A 17961-nucleotide genomic window follows, 5' to 3' on the forward strand; every position below is an offset into this window, starting at 1 on the left:
TGGTGGCAGTCATGACTCCCATCTTGGGTCATATGATCTGCAGCATATAGTGAGGTTATCGACATCACTCAGACAGTTTGTCACATAGCAGCAAGCACAGTGCCAAGTAGCACATAGCATGCCTCCCTGCAGCAGACTGCACTAAACCGTTCTCATATAGTCTAGTCTAGTCTCTAGTCAAGACTATACATCTTCCTTTGTTTTGCCAATGCCCAGATTGAGGACCCCTAAATTATATGTACAGACCCCCCATCTGAACATATTTTGTGCCAGGGACCCCCATACAATATTTGTGCTGTTAAAGTGTTTAAAAAATATCAATTTTTCTTTTGAAAATAGCAGATCAAAACGCATGCGTGTACGCATCGATCGACTTTTCAAATCGCCAATGTAAAGCGGTTTAATTTAAACAGGAGTGGTTTAAATGTTTTTTATATATTAACAAATTTAGCTGGATGCCCCTGCCTACCCCCTCAAGGACTCCTGGGGGTCCCCAGAACTCACTTTGAGGACCACTGCACTAGCTGTGTCATAAGCCATTATCAGATTAGAACCAATGAACCAGATTCTTTTTTGAAATAATAATAAGCATATTAAGTCCAAGTACTTTTTGAATGAAGTACAATTGCTTAACTGTTGCTGACAATAATATTGAACATATTTAGCCGCTATGAGCCGTATACAGGCAGAGATGCAACTCTAATACGGATATGTCTGTATAGCAACACATTCGAAAATATATTGCCCGTGACATTACTCTTACTGGTCTACAGCATGCAGATTGTGACTATCTTCAACAACACAAACTGACAGCACTATACATGCTTTTATAAAGGTCTGCGGATGTTTCGAGGTTAAAGTTAGAGTAGGGTGATGATCACATGCAAATTGTGTCAAGGTGAGGAACAAGACCCATGCTCTGGGTCCTAGGGAGGCAATAAAATGCTCCAACCTTTACGACCCACCGCCATGATCAAACTTTCCATAAACTGGAGGTTTATGGCTTTTGGCTGGTTAATGGTTTACGTGGAGACAGGTGAGGCACACAAGATGGAACCCATGTATGTGTACAGTTTTGCTTTCTTTCTGTTTGGTCCTCTCTTCACTGTATATGGTGTGCTGCTATACATACATTGACTATTTATTCTCATGCTTCCACAAATCTGATGTGCATCATTTATACGGTAGTGTCACTAGTGTGTAATGAAATTATTTATTGATCCTGTTGTGTCATTAAACTTCTAATACCAATACCAATATTTTTGGTGATGCTCTTTGCATTTGATCATTTCTGTCATTTCATGTATGATTCTCTTAAGATGGAGAGCAATGCTCTTCTCTTCTCTTCTCTTCTCTTCTCTTCTCTTCTCTTCTCTTCTCTTCTCTTCTCTTCTCTTCTCTTCTCTTTATTGTACACTTGTGTCAAACCTAAATTAGTTATTGAATGGAAAATGTTTAGTTGTACATTTATTTATTCAACTTTCCATTAAAAGGAATAATAATGAAACTTCCCAAAGCAGACTTTGTTACATACCATTGGCACTATTACTAATCTTGTGATCATATGGGGTGTCACCATATCTATAGTCACAGATGGAAGACAATGACACATGCATACAACATGTGTTTCTTAAAAGGGGGGTATAGGGGTTAATCAATAGCTGTATCATAAGAGAAAGACAAATTAGCTAAATAATGTCTGACTGACATCAGTGCAAGGTGACAGTCCAATACAATACTATATGACAATAGACTGCCTTTCATATCATTACATTAAAATGTAAAGCATACATACAGGTTTATAATAAACTATTAAAACAAATGTAGTCAAATAAATGATGTCCCGCACATTTTAAATTACATCCTCACATAATTCTACATTCATGCGTGCATGCATGCACACATTTTCTGACCAAAATAACACAGATTGTCCTTATGCCGAAGATTTCCGAAATAGCTGAATGGGTCTGGGAGACAGAAGGTCCCTGGTCTATGTGTCGAAGTGAAGACATTTTAAAGTCCTGACTGCATGCTCTATGGGCATTATGGGTAGGATGTAGGATGGGAAAACACAGAGGACACATTTCACAAAAGAATACCCCTGTAATTCAAATGCAGTCCTATATATTGCACTGATCAGAGCAATGGTCACCGAGTTATGACCATTTGAAATGTTAGAAACTGTAACACTGCTATAGTACCCCATATGGATCTGTATTGGTGGCGCCTATATGAAGATTGTCATGCCAGACCCCTGTTAGCATTTGTGCCAAGTTTTGTGCAAATTGTAGTAGCGGCTGTGGCCCCTGATGTGACATGGCAAACCCTTGAACAGTGTTTGTGCAAAGTTTGGTGTGGATTGGAGCAAATATACATGTGGCCAGACTACTGAACAGTGTTTGTGCCATGTTTGGTGCAGATTGGAGCAACAGTGTGCTTGGGGCACTCGGAAGCCCTCATGTGGCCCCTGGTGTGTTTGTGCCAAGTTTGGTGTGGATTGGAGCATGCAGTGGTGCGCCTGTGGCACCCTGTGAGGCATGGGGTGCCCCTTGTGTGGCTATTCTGATGGCAGACACCTGACCAATGTTTGTGCCAAATTTGATGCGGATCGGGGGCAACCCTATAGCATCGCAGTCCCGCCCCAAAAAAGTGTTGTACCCTTGCCCCTTTTTACTTCTTTCTAATTATTTGTATCGGCCCAAAAAAGTGCGTTTGTTGTCATGATTTGTCACGATCCGAGTTGGCTTTGTTCAAGGCTTATACAAATCTTTAAATAAATACCTTTTGAAATGTCTTTGGGAAAAATGCATGGGGAATTATTTCATGGGCCTGTCGTTGTCATGAAAGGGGACGGGACTGTAGGCAATATATGTATACAGTGCATATACACGCATTAGCATTATAGTCATAGTCATATTATAGTCAATAAACAATGTTTCAATTCAAGTGAAAAAATTACCCATAATTTGCACCGTGTATATCAGCCCCTTTGAGTCTGACAATGATCAGGAACTTGTTATGTCAATCAGACAGGGACATAAACATAATAATGATTATAACATGTTTATCAGGCAACCCTTTTTACAACAGTATAACCTACTAAACATATAGAATGACAGCCCTGCTCCTCCGGAAACATTCTGACAATACTACACTCTCTCCACTCTATATAGAGTCATTTATTTAAACTAAACTAAATACTCATCAGTGTAAAACAATAAATCTCCCATAAAATCATAAAAATACAGATAATTCTCTCTTAAGCAAGGGTGGAATATAGAATGGAAATACAGAGAAGGAATTAAGGAGGAAAGTGAAGTAGCATTCTGACCAGGTCAGCTCAAATCCCTGGACCACATAAAGAGACATTCTGTCTCCTCCCAAAACATCAGTCTTTGAGGAAAATGCATATAAGGTGCATGCATGCGTGGCCAATTGAGCTGCATATCTGTTTGAGCAGGTATAGTGTCGGTTCCATCACAAATATGTAGCTTTGACTATACAATTAGTTTTTCCCGTTTGACATTTGAAATATAAACCTGCATATTAAATAATAGAATGAAGCATTTGATCCATTATAGACTACTTTAACTCAAGTATATATTTTCTTTTACATAATATCCCTTTGATGTTTGCCTCAGATTAAAATGCTGTATCTGCAACCTGCTGCGCATGCACTATATGTCAATCAATCAACTCAGGCTAAAGTTTCCATTTCATTCCATTTCCATTCGTCTTTAATAGCATAATGTTAATTTAGTCTAATTTAATATTTATTTGATTTCAGAGGTTGTTCTATAAACTATTGATCTATTCTATACTGTTGAATGTTGCGGACCGAGAGAGGGAACAGATGTCAATGGGACAGTTCAAACAGATCTCTACAGAAGATACTGCCCTCCATATCTCCTTCACTACAAACTCCTGGCCAGTGGCCGGGGACGAGGGGCAGTATGTGCGTGGGGAGGACCGAGGGGCAGTATATATGTGCGTGGGGGGACTGAACTGGACAAGACAAGTGAAAAAGGACTTAAAGGAGGAAGCTACCTTGGCGTCTGAGACAGAGGACCCCCACCTTCTCCTCCTCCTACTCCTCCCCCTCTCCAACTTTTCAATGGGACGGCAGGGAAAGAGACAGAGGCGACTGCTAACCTTTAGATGCCCCCATGTTTACAACGACCGCAATATAGCCTACTCTCCTCGCTACTTCCTCCGCCACCCACCATAGATATAGAATGCGCGCGTGTGTGTGTGTGTGTGTGTGTGTGTGGGGGGGGGGGGGGGGGGTTAGGGAAGGGAAGCAGTCCGAAATTTTAAGTTGAATTTGAAGAATCATTATCAGGCTATTGCATGCTGACACTATGATGATGATGATGATTATTATTATTATTATTATTATTATTTCGATATTATTATTATTATTTCGTTTATTATTTTCTATTCCAATTGACACATTGCAAATGTAAACTCACGTTTTCTATCACATGTAGTATTTTCTTTACGTTTAAGTTTGTGCAATGTCTAAATTATTATATAAGCAATAATAATTTGAATCGGGTGAGATGTGTGTATATAGCCAGTGCAGGGCCTATATACTTGAAACTGCATGGACTCTGCAAAAACTAGCCTTCATGCTGACAATGTTGCTTTGACTTCCACTGTTCATTCACGTTTAAAGGATTGTCGCTTAAATGAATAAATAATGTATAGGCTGATGCATTCACCTGCGCAAAAGTGTGCACGCTATATAGCCAGCCGAGACCCATCGGCCTGTCAAATAGGCCTAGGCTGCACAGTGCAGCTGACTTGCATGTATATTTGTTGCCTGAGATCTGAGATGATAAAGAATAATTTAATTTGGTTGGTTTAAAACTTGGTAAAAAATAATTAGCTAATTTACGCACAGAGTCTATCCTGGGTGATATAGACCAACTCGATTGAATGTGGATGTGGGCATTGTATTCTCAGCGCATAGTCTAGGCTGGCTGTCGGCGCATGATCTGGCGCGAGCATTTTTTATTGTGATTTGTAACATTCGGGTGCCTTTGGTGGAACCCTTTGAAATGCAGACAGGAGTCTTCATGCAAATAGACCCAAGATAGTATTAGTGAAAATGCCAAGGAAGGGGCGCGAGAATACATTCATGGGATGGGAATATTGAGGTGAGAAAGATGAACAAACGAATGGAACAGGGGGTGAAAGGGGATATTATTATAGACGAGGAATTGGAATTGAGGAATATACATTTAATGACAGGGGATCATGATTCAAAATAGAGAACGAATATACGTCCAGTATAACGACGTCGACTAAAATCGAGATAGAGATAGAGAGGTTTAGGCCTACAGTGAAGGCGGCGGGGGAAGTGGGAGGAGAAGAGAGCGAGGGAGGGAAAGAGATATATGGAGGGAGGGAGATGAGTGCAATAAAACGCCCCGCGTCACAGCAACACTCTTTTAACTGGAGTTAACCGGGAGAGAGAGAGAGCGCAGGTGTGGCTTTGCTTTGGGGCAGGTAGAGTCAGAGATAGGGAGAGAGAGGGAGAAAGATAGACTACTCGCACACACACTGACAGTCACACGCAGGCAGAACCACTCCGCCACAAGCCAGTCCTGACAGCCAGACAGACTCGAGGTGTGTGTGAGACTGAGAGAGAGAGAGAGACAGAGACAGAGAGAGAGAGTGAAAGAGAGAGAGAGAGAGAGGCACACTGGAGGCACACTATGCGCAGGGCGTCCCCTTATCACCTGGAAAGATGTACATGAGTTACATTTTGGACAAAGACTCCAGCATGTACCACCACCAGAACCCCGTGTCGCGGCACCCGAGCCTCAACATCAACCCCCAGAACTTCGTCCCCGCGCCGCCCCAGTACTCGGACTTCGCCAGCTACCACCACCACCACGTCCCCGGCATCAACAACGACCCGCACTCGGGTCAGAACGGCGGCTGGAGCCCCCACGCGTATCCCCCTCCGCCGCCTCGGGACGACTGGTCGTCGCACTACGGGCACCCCGTGGGCACGGCCGGCGGCGGCGGGCCCGCGTCTAACCCGGCCGCCGTGGGCGCTGCCCTCGGCTTCAGTCCGCCGGACTTCCCCGGACAGCCGCCCCTTCTCCCCGCTTCCCTCAACCCTCAAGTCGGGCAGCTGTCGCCCAATTCGCCGCAGCGGAGGAACCCCTACGACTGGATCCGACGAAGCAGTGTCCCCCCCACCATCACAAGTAAGTGCCAATTATGTCACGTTCGTGGGACTTTTAATATTATTACTCTAGGCTGCATTTGCCTGCAGTCAGATTGCTATTTGGTAGTCCATGTAGTCTCAAACGGGGTCCCTTTGTATAAGTTCCTCAACTTATAAGTAACTGTATAATTGGTAATGGTCTGCATTTATTGTAATTTGGCCAAAATTTTACCCAATTAAGGAACTAACCTGCTCATCGGGAGCAGCCGCAGAAGAGGTTAAGTGTCTTATTGCTCAATTAAGGACATGCCGGGAACCTTCCCATTCATTACAAACTGGTCCACAATTCCTCCTGTGCGCCACAAGTACGCCTGCTACATGCAGCAATATTGCATTGTAAGATTGTGGTGGCCTTGATATTCAAATGTATTTCAGTGAAATATATCGGTCAGTTTTTGAATTGACATTTGCCTCATAATGGAGATAAAAAAAGAGTAGCCTGACTATAGTGACTATAGCATGTGTCCGTTCAGTGCGCACCTGTTAGTATAGCTAACATTTTGAGGAAATACTTTTTATAGCTATTTAATAGAACAGTGAATCACACAACATATTACTGACATTCTGTTGTCTGACAGTAGTCTATTGATTCATTTTCTATAGCAATGTTATGTCTTATGTAAACCGATAAGGAAAAATGGAGATGCAAGCACTGGCCATGCCCTGGAACTGCCCGATGCTTATAACAATATAAATCAATGTCCCACTATTAAGTGTTGAATTATTGTCATAAATAGAGCGCCTTGCCGAAGTCTGGTTTATAGGCTATTAGAGTGCTATTCATATACCTTCATAACGCAGGTCGTTTAATATGCAATAAAACAATATTTTAGATTGACGATCTTAAGTGGGTAATAAATTGTCTTTAATTGTCTTTCCCACACCATGCATTGTTAGTGATAGCTGACATGCAAGACTATAACATCGTAAAAACGATCATAATAATAGCTATATAAAACAATTAAACTTGTACGGCATAGCAGGTCTATTAAACAAATTGGTTGATCACTTATGACCCTTAATTGGAGGCAGGTATAGGCTAATTTATCACTCATATGGTGACTTAAATTGAACGTTGCGCACATTTTTTAAAAATGATACAAGGTCAAAGCCTATAATGACAATTAATTTATTATTATATTCCATCCTCGTATGTCCTTATATTATATGCAATATAACGCACGGGGGGTGGCTGGAGTGTGCAGGGTGACTCGGGAATATAAATAATTATTTCTTATACAGAATACATTTTTTTGTGCTGTTTTGGTGCTGCGTGGCTTTGAACCTTGCGCTCCCCGTTGGAAGTTGAGGATTTTTATTTGATTTAAATTGTTGCACGCTCTCTTGATAAAAACGCAAGCTAAATGTAATGTGACATATTATTAAAATATGTTATTTAAATACAATAGTAGGCTATAGCTATATGTCTAGTATGCTGTTCTGTTCAGAACTGCAATGGCTATTCGTTATGATAAACTTGTAGATTCCACAAATATCCACAACCTGTGTGTGGTATATGGCATGCCTTGGCTTGTCATGTAACTTTCCCGATTTCCCGATGTTAGAAATACGACAGGGATCAAACGCAGCGCTTCGTTTGAAGACGTTCGTCTGTACTGGTTTGATGCTGTTGTTATGTAAATGAATGCTGTTGCGCCCACTGTTGATATGACTCCGGGCGCGTTGGGGATGCTTGTAGCCGGAGTTGTCATTCTTTGTTTTCTTCTTGTCCCTAGGCGGAGACTACAAGATTGTTCCGATCACTTTGATGTGTAGTAGCCCCGTTGCCCCCCTCTGACCCTTCGCCGTTCCCAGTGCACTGTATTCATGCCTGTGCTTTTCTATATCTTTAGTTTAAATGACCATTTTCCCAATATTTGCCTTGAGTTTTGTATAGGCTACCGGGCAATTATATAGCTAATGTATTATGTAGCTAATAGCTACATAATACAAAACATTTCCCTTTACACAAAACGCATTTCGGTAGGCCTATAGTAACTGCAAGACCAAGGTCTTGGCAAAAACGTGTCATTGATTTAAGACCAGGAATGTTTAAAGAGCTTTTATACAGTAATGCAGCTATATTTGAGCAGAAGTAGTGGAAGCTTTTTCTTTCTTTCTTTCTTTCTTTCTTTCTTTCTTTCTTTCTTTCTTTCTTTCTTTCTTTCTTTCTTTCTTTCTTTCTTTCTTTCTTTCTTTATTTCTTTCTTTCTTTCTCTCATTCTGACTTGATATTTTTTATCTAGGAATTCAACATCTAGGCTATTCTTTAATTTCAGTATAGGCTATCTTATAGCAAACTCACAACCACAAGTTCATCCAAAACAAAAACAAATGTGGGAGCATCTCGGAGCATATTGTTTCCATAGTATATGGTTGCCTGTTATGATGGGGTTAAAAATGTGCTAATTATGTTGTGTAAATCAAAGTAGGCCAGTCGGCTGATCTATTATATGGTGATTGCACCAATAACCCGTGGTGTTCGCAGACATTATGTGGCCTTAGATGTCTTTTCTCCAAACACTGCACTTACTCATTTCATCATATTGTTTTGTCTTTGAGAGGAGTTGGCATCCAGCTGCAGTCGAATATTGACTGGAATAAAATGATCTGGTATATCTATCTACAGGTATATATACCGTATCGTTATAGATATAGATATATTGATATACATATATAGACTCAGTCTTTGTCTTTTTACATTCATTCTCCCAGATCAGTTAAGAAGGTCTTATTAACATGTTAGTCAATACGGCTTCACTCTCCCTTCCATTTCAGTCCATAGTGAGCAGGAGGGCCTGCGCTGTGTCAACAACACAAAAAATGGTCATTAAGGAACGTGTGGGAAATTAGCAGATCTACAAGCTCACAACGCATAAAGGCACTGTGACTCTTGTGAGCTTGCTAATCTACTGTCGGTCTGCGACTCCATAGTGTGTGATGAAGTGTGTGTGTGTGCGTGTGTGTGTGTGTGTGTGCATGTCAGGATGTTCAGAGCGAAGCAGGTGTGAGGCGGGTCCCTCCCCATCCCTCTGTCCCTGTGACCATGGACGGAGAAAAGTGTTTTTTGATTTACGGTCCTTCATTAGTGCAAGACTCCCCCTCTCCGAACCATTTATTTATTGACCAGACAAGTCAATTAAGAACAGATTCTTAGTTGCAGTGACGGCGGGGCCATGTCTCTGTGTGCTTGTGGTCGAGAGTTTCTGCCCCCATGGCAAATGAAGCAGAAAACCTGGAGTTTTGACAGATGTTCTCCGAAACTAAAATGTTTGAGGTTTCATTCAGCTAGAGAAGAGGGCGGTAATGTGTGTGAGTGTGAGTGTGAGTGTGTGTGTGTGTGTGTGTGTGTGTGTGTGTGTGTGTGTGTGTGTGTGTGTGTGTGTGTGTGTGTGTGTGCGTGTGTGTGTGTGTGTGTGTGTGTGTGTGTGTGTGTGTGTGTGTGTGTGTGTGCGTGCGTGCGTGCGTGCGTGTGCCTCTTACACAGGCTACAATCCTCACTTCTGTAGCTGATCTACAGGATGGATATATCATGAATGCATGCATTTGTGTGTATGGATGGATCTGTTCTTCACAACGTGAATTCATTGATGCCTGTGTTGCTAATTTCTCAATGAATTGTCTGCCTCGATTTAAACCAGGCAGGCTTTATTGTGTGCAGTGTCTTTCTACTCGTTAAGTACTGTGAATGATACACAGTTCAGTGTTCAAGAGAGTGTTCAAATGGACCTGTAAGGGTGTACATTTGTATCCTCCTGAGTGCACTTCTTACATTTGTACTGTACCTCTTATCTGCATGCAAATCCGTACCTGCAGGTGACGAGAATGTCTATTTGAATGGCAAACAGTTACATGCAGACAGGGAGGTTACAAAACTAAAATTATTATGTAAGGGAGGGCACGTAATGTGGATATAGTTTACAAGCATATAAACACCGCGACTGTATGTGCTTCATCAACATATTTGCGTATTCAGGGGTGGTTTGATTTAAGAGACTATGAAGTACCTTGGATTTATTACTCTTTAGTAAGAGACTCCTACCAAGTGACAACATTACCCTGACCTCATGGTTTGGATACCATTCGATCATAACCGGTTGTTCTCTCTCTCTGTGCGCTGTAGATGGTAAAACACGGACCAAGGACAAGTACCGCGTGGTGTACACTGACCACCAGCGCTTGGAGTTGGAGAAGGAGTTCCACTACAGCCGATACATCACAATCAGGAGAAAGGCCGAGCTGGCTGCCTCGCTCAGCCTATCCGAGAGACAGGTACGGTACCACACAATCTACAACAGTCACAGTCACCACAGCAAATTATATAATAGGACAGTGGTTTTCAAAGTGAGGTCCAGGGACGCTCAGGGTTCTGTAAGGGGGTTCTAAATGGCCTATCTGTAACTCTGAACCAAATGAGTCACAGGTTTACAGGTCTCTAACTGTGAACAAATCTCTCAGAGTTATATGGGGGTCTTTGAAATTCAAAAGTTTGACAATTATCAATTATACTGACCTCACATTCTCTCTTTCTCTCTCTCTCTCTCTCTCTCTCTCTCTCAGGTGAAAATCTGGTTCCAGAACCGCAGGGCTAAGGAGAGGAAGGTTAACAAGAAGAAGCTGCAACAGCCTGCGTCCTCCACGACCACCCCAACTCCTCCCCACGGCAACCAAAACAACGGCAACGGCAGCAGCAGTAACGGTGGAGGTAGTCTGCACGGCAACGGCAACAACGTGGCCATGGTGACGAGCAGCAGCGGGCTGGTGTCCCCCTCCTCTATGCCCATGAACATCAAAGAGGAGTACTGAGGAGGAGAGAGGAAGGGGGGGAGAACGGACACAGGGTTGGCGGGAGGAAGAGGAGGAAGAAGAAGTGCAAAAGATGAAGGATGGACAGACACAGGACCGGAGGAAGAAAGGGCAGGGTTTTAATGGACATTGAGGCTGGAGAGATTGAGCTGTCTCGAAAAGACAAGGCATCTGGACTAAAACCTCAAAGCTTCTCTCTTCACACTTTGTCCTAATAGCATCCGACCGTCAAATTGGAATATCGTGGCATGTCGAGGCTGCATGTCTGCACTACCAAAATGTAAAAACAAAAGACAAATTGAGATCGTCGTCGATGATCTCAAATCGGCCAATCTGATTCCTTTACAATGGAGATAGGCGATTTATAATATTCTTGTCTTATACTTATACAGTATATGTGCCCACTGTAGACGGTTTGCAAGTGGAGGTTTAAACAAATATTTGTTCAGGCAAGTGAAAATCTATGTAGCTTGTTTGATATAGACCCCTCTGACTTTTGTATGAAGAACTCTGGAGAAGCATCTACAACCAAAGGCGCAACTGGCTGAGGTCATGCACCATCAAGTTGGACACTCACAGCTTATAATGAGATTATAATGAGAGGGTCATGTTTTCGCATTTGATGCAGTTAGGACATGGTGTTATGGTCTGAAAAAATGTCTGAAAAACTGGACCCCTATTCATTCACTTGATAGATTTCATCCCATTTTGTACTCCATGAAATATGATTGACATTTGTAAGAGACTTTGCATAGAGGGGAACCTTGACAAAATACTATGACCAACAATGCTTCTTTTTCAGTTTTCTAATTCCGAATAATTCTTTGTGATTATACTTTTATTCTACGCAATATCTTCAAATATTGGAAACATCAAGCAGTGGGCTTGGTTGAACTTTACCGTGTCTGTTGTTGTGGTGCATGGCCATCATCAAAGTTACCCTAAAGGCTATCTTATACAGAAGTGTCTGTCAATGGTGTCAGCTGACAAAAAGATATATATTTTCAAACCAAAAATGTGTCACCTGTGTTGCCGGGCAGGTGAAACCAAGAGCACCAAAGGTTTTCTGTTCTGAACTTCACTATCTGGTTCTATACTGCAGTGCTGTCCTCTCCTATCTCCAAACAAATTATTATGTACATTTTCCTGATTGCTTGCATCAAACTTTAATATGTGTATATTTTTAAAAATAATTTGTATTAAAAACAAAAAGCTTTATTGTAAAGATTGCTTGCAAATTGAATTTATTTAAATTTGTTGATGATGCCCAGCTGCTGTATAACTATGAAAGTGCATGCACAGTACACACACACGCGTCACGCGACACACACACACTGTGACACACACACACACACACACACACACACACACACACACACACACACAGAGTCCTATTTTCCAATAGGTAACTGTTAAGGTGTGGTGTTCAAAGGGTGAGCAGAGGCTCAGTGGGCAAACATAGTGGAGGATCACGCTATCTACCCTTGCCTATAGGTGCAGGTGTGTGTGTGTGTGTGTGTGTGCGTTGTGTGTGTGTGTGTGTGTGTGTGTGTGTGTGTGTGTGTGTGTGTGTGTGTGTGTGTGTGTGTGTGTGTGTGTGTGTGTGTGTGTGTGCGTGACTGCGTGTGTGTGTGTGTGTGTGTGTGTGTGTGTGTGTGCTCGCTCGCGTGGGTGTGCGTGTGATCGTGCATGCGTGTACGTGTGTTTGATGAGACGATATGGTACACAAGACATGACACTGGATAAAGTTGATTGGGATTCATTTCAGTGGATTTCAACCTTTGGGGTGAGATCTTGAGTAAACCTAAGGTGTGTGAAAATTAAGTTTGAAGAACTTCAGGGGTCATGAGCTAAATGATAAATAGCATACTTGCTGGGTAATTTGAGAGGACACTGACAAGACACACCACATAACTATTCTGTGCGTGCGTGCGTGCGCGAGCGTGCGTGCGTGCAGCATGCCATGCATCCAAGTGTTCATCCGTGTGTTTGTGAGTCATTCCAAAGACCTTTGTCCTTCAGGGCCATTTCGCCTACAAAACATCCCTATCTGAACATAGATAGAGCCTATCAGTGGCCCTGTTGCGTGGTGCGTGTGTGCGTGTCTGTTTGTGTGTGTGTGTGTGTGTGTGTGTGTGTGTGTGTGTGCGCGTGTGTGTGCGCGCGCGCGCGCGCGTGTGTGTGTGTGTGTGTGTGTGTTGTCCTATAGGCAATGGGTAGTTGGCCAAGGGGACAGACAGAGGGCCATCTTGAACTTGATGTCTTAAGTAAGGCCTGTCCACCATCCTATCACAGAAGCAAAGAAATAAAATAAAGACAAAGTTATAGGCCTCAGTTACTTAGGCTGTTAAACATGCCAGAGATTTTCTCTTTCAGTACATGTTTGCTAGCTTAAGTCTTTCATAAAACAAGGCTACTTTATCTTAAAATTATTGACAAACAGAGAAGGAAAATGTTGTCAATGGCAACAGCCTCCCAACACCACACGCACGCACACATGCACGCACGCACGCGCGCACGCACGCACACACACACACACACACACACACACACACACACACACACACACACACACACACACACACACACACAGCTTTCTCTTGCTTGGCCGTTCACTGACAGCCTCATTTTTAGGTAAACAGAGCATAATCAGTCAACACAACCGTGGAGCTGCTCTGTCCCTGCTCCTTAACCATCATAAAGTTTATTAGGGCTGCATGCTGTAAAGAAGGGTTTCACCACAGAGACACAGATATGTTTGTTGAGGAGGCGTGATGTTAACTCTCAGATAGGTAAGCCAGAGCCACTGAGAAAGACACTTTCCATGGATGTTGTAAATATCCTTTACATAAAATGTTTAGGCTCACAAAGCCATATGATTGTAATTTATGGTAACAAAATGTTACCATAGATGTTACTGTCTGTGTATGTGTCTGTCTGGGAACGACGTACCTGGAGAGAACGGAACCCTATAGGCTGCCCTAAAGAAAGGATGTATCTGGTCTGAAGTTCAGAATTTAGGTCAATGTGAAAATGATATCGGCCATTAGCCTACTCGGGAATGGAGAGCTTTTCAGCTTGTTAAATCATGCTATTGCTACCACTGGAAACTACAGTGGGTATAGGGTAGTCAGTTTGCGTAGTTGAGAAGTGATAGTGCTAGCTGTTCTGTGGGGCGGGCAGCCATTATAGGCACATCAAGAATTATATTCTCCAAAACAAAATGGCTGACCAGGAAACAGCCCTTCTGGACCCGAGACTTTCGAATGACTTTCTTTTAAAGACAAAATAAATGACTTAAATGGCTTTTATACCTAACTGGGACACAATTATGTGTCATTATGTATAGGTTGAACAATGACGGTCAGGTCTTTCCTAGAGGTTCAGAAGACGTCATTACTGTCCGACTTGGCATTCCTTCATCGGTATTTAATCTGTTTATAGCCAATCAAATATGTTTATATCATCTCTGTCAATAGACCCAATAATTAGGGCAAATAAAAGAAAAGAAAACAAAGCAAGCAAATAACTCTCACCACCGTCCATAAACCCGCCACGCAAGCGAGCCGACGGCCATTGGAGCTCATTGGACTTATACAGCTTCATGTTTATGGGCCAGTTTTACCATAAACTTTCATTTACAATATACTTACTGCCCCCTAATACCCCCTGTATTGGCCAGATTGATTGTGAATAAACAGTGGAGTTGTAAAGGAACGGTAGCACGCTATAAAGAACAGATAATACTAAAGTACGGAATGAGACCTTCTTATTGTCGACTACTGGTATTCCACCAGTGCCAGGTTCAGTTCTACAATAGTGGGCTTTTTCCAGAACACCGTAGAACACTATATTTCTATTCCGGGATTGCACTTCAAACCCCCCCCCCCCCCATTTAAATTGGCTAATGGGAGGACTGGCCAGACCGGCAGACCATTATATATATATATCAGGGATGCACCGAAAGGGAAATTCTTGGTCGAAACCGAATACCGAATATAGGAAACAGCTGTTGGCCGAATACCGAATATCCGAATATGATTAATATTATATATTTTTTTTCCTACCATTGCTGTCATGGCCGTACCGTAAAGCTACCTGATTTATGGCAAAATAAATGCTTATGGCAAAACTTAACAATAACTTAATAATAATCACTATAATGGGTCCATAAAACATTTATTCAGCTCTTTTGAATGCATTAATTGCATACACATATCGGTGATATATTTTCTGCCTATTCGGGCCGAAACAATAGGCCGAAAATGCATTTTTAGCCATTTTCTGCCGAATATTTTCTGCAGACGAATATTCGGTGCATCACTATATTATACATATATACATATACTGTCTTATTATTGCACACAAAATAATTGTCGCGATTTGAGAAAAAGAGACTCATAAATAACCTCTCTCGGCCTACTGTATATGACACCAATTTCAGATGTAGAAGATGACATTTCAGAATTTTATGAACAGTCTAATTGCCTTCTATCAGTCAGACACTGATTGTACTACTGTATGTTATTGTCTTTAATTACTATTGCCATATACAGCCCTATTAGCCTACATCACACACACACACACACACACACACACACACACACACACACACACACACACACACACACACACACACACACACACACACACACACACACACACACACACACACACACACACACACACACACACACAATGTACAGTAGAAAATACTATTATTAATCCTGTAAACAGTAAACAAAGCTTTCATGAGATAATTTTGTCAAATAAGTGTGAACTGCTGGTATTCCTATAAACATAGCCTAAGTAAACTATACTTAAAATGGTTAAATCTAGCCCTATATCCTCAGTTAACCCTGAACGTATTTCTAACCTTATTCTCAGTAAGACAAATGTGAGTTGTGACATATCAGGTGATATTCTTCCAGCTGAATTCTCTCCATATCATAGAGCTTGTGGCCACACAGGCGTACACTGTGTTTTACATATATTGTACCAGTCCTCATCAGTAATTTGTATCCCAAATCCAGTTTCCCACTTCTCCTAGATAGGCCTAGATGTTTCCTTATACTTGCCATCAGGCCTTGGAACTTTTTGTTCTCGTAAGCAGGGACCATAATCTTAATTACCTCATTCATTGAATACATTTTTTATCTCTTTCTCATAGTAATCTCTCATCTGCAAGTATCGTGGAAAAACCCATGCTTCTCCAATTCAGAGGACAAGCGTGTTTTAAGGTGAGCATTCTGACTATACCGTTGTCATGGGACATAGCCTAGTATTACCGTAAGTTGAAAGTTGCTTCGTGCACTTTTGTCTAACACACCTTTCCCCTCCTTAGCAATTAACCTTTGCTTTGTTGATAATCCTCGGGGTTACAACATGCACAACCCGGATTGTGCTCCAAGTTCATGTTTGGCAAGTGTCGAAAAAAAAGATAGTGCTCTTCCCGGAGTCACCCCACCCCCATAGAATTAGAATGGGTAGAACAGGCATTCAACTGAAGTTGAATCGTCATTAAAATGCAAATGCATCGTGTCCATTTTTATTCATTATGTGTGCATTTCAGAGGTTTGCAAAGAGCACCGGACATTATACCAAAAAGCAGCAAAGATGGCTGCCATTGTCAAATCCAATGTTCCCTGTCCCTGGAAGACTCTGAAACTCTGTTTGCAACATAGATGATAAATAATCACACATTTCAACGCTATCCCAAACCCTAACCCTAACCTGCAGTCTTAACCGGCAACGTAGGTCGGACTAACAGGACGTCGGACTTATATGGGCAGTCCCAGTAGAGTTTAGCAAAGAGACAGAGAGCGGGTCTATCTCCATCACATAATTTGGCTCAGCATTAATGGTGGCCGTTTTGCAATGGTGATTGTGAACGTTCTAAATGTCTGAGTCTCACACTGTGTCCATGAAACATTAAACACTGATGTTCTCCACCAAGCAGCCGGGTCACCACAGAGCACTAGGCTAGTCCTCTCTGCCTGTTCTTATTCTGTGCTCCAGTCCTTCTGCCCTAGACGTGCCGTTAACCTGGTCAATGGTTAACCAATGAAAAGTAAAAGGAAGTCATTAAATGCCATTGTTCTACAGAATATCTTCACCAGAATAGCAGATCTACGCTCATGTCGCAATGCAATGGTTGTGAGTTAACTGAGCTTGTAGATTGGCTATTTCTGACGAATGTGTTGAGGTTCAACACATGCTATAACACAATGTTATACACGGTATAATGTGGCCACAGTACACAACATTGCACAAAACGGTTTTAAAGTTTAAACCTAAAATGTGATTTTATTTAGTTTGAGCAAATCTGCTAATCTCAAATCTATAGTCCCCACAGCATTGATGAGACAATCAGCTGAATTGTGAGCTATATTAAACTTAATTAATTCATGAATTTATTTTTCAGGGGCGCCATCCCCTCCTATACACAGGTTTAATGTATGTCTTTAATTCAATGTTTGTTTTGTAAACGCCATTGACAATGAAGGGAAGATTTACGTCATAATGTGCCATTTACGTCATATTGTCTCTTTATTGTTAATGGCGTTTAATGTTTCTGTAGGCACCGTTTGTTTTACATCACCATTACATCACCTAATCAACATGAGTTAGACTCTATATTAGCGCCCCTCACTTCACACAGGTGTGATTTTTTTATTTGGGGATCTTTGGAATAAGTCACTGGTTTTTATCATCAGTGCATTGATGACGTCAATCCAAAAAAGATTCTCCCTAACCACCACCTGCACGTAATGCCTTATGGGCTAAGAGGTGCCTCTGCCTCTCTCACAGACGAGCTGAATGCCCTTTTCAACAGATCCACCACATCAACCAGCCACTGTCAGCACCACCTGAGGAGACTAACAGCACCAACACCAAGTCTGAGCTACCTG

At 42.0% G+C, this 17961-nt stretch overlaps 1 protein-coding gene across 1 annotated transcript; it reads left to right on the top strand.

The window, feature by feature from the left end:
- Positions 1-5755: 5755 nt before the first annotated feature.
- On the top strand, positions 5756-11050 carry cdx1b (caudal type homeobox 1 b; the record flags this gene model as incomplete). Its single annotated transcript, XM_083772239.1, has 3 exons — positions 5756-6224; positions 10368-10516; positions 10805-11050. The coding sequence occupies 3 exons, from the start codon at positions 5756-5758 to the stop codon at positions 11048-11050; spliced, it is 864 nt and encodes a 287-aa protein (XP_083628365.1).
- Between the last annotated feature and the right edge of the window lie 6911 nt (positions 11051-17961).

Source organism: Protomyctophum parallelum (genome assembly GCF_964188405.1).
Source record: "Protomyctophum parallelum genome assembly, chromosome: 1".
Classification (NCBI taxonomy): domain Eukaryota; kingdom Metazoa; phylum Chordata; class Actinopteri; order Myctophiformes; family Myctophidae; genus Protomyctophum; species Protomyctophum parallelum.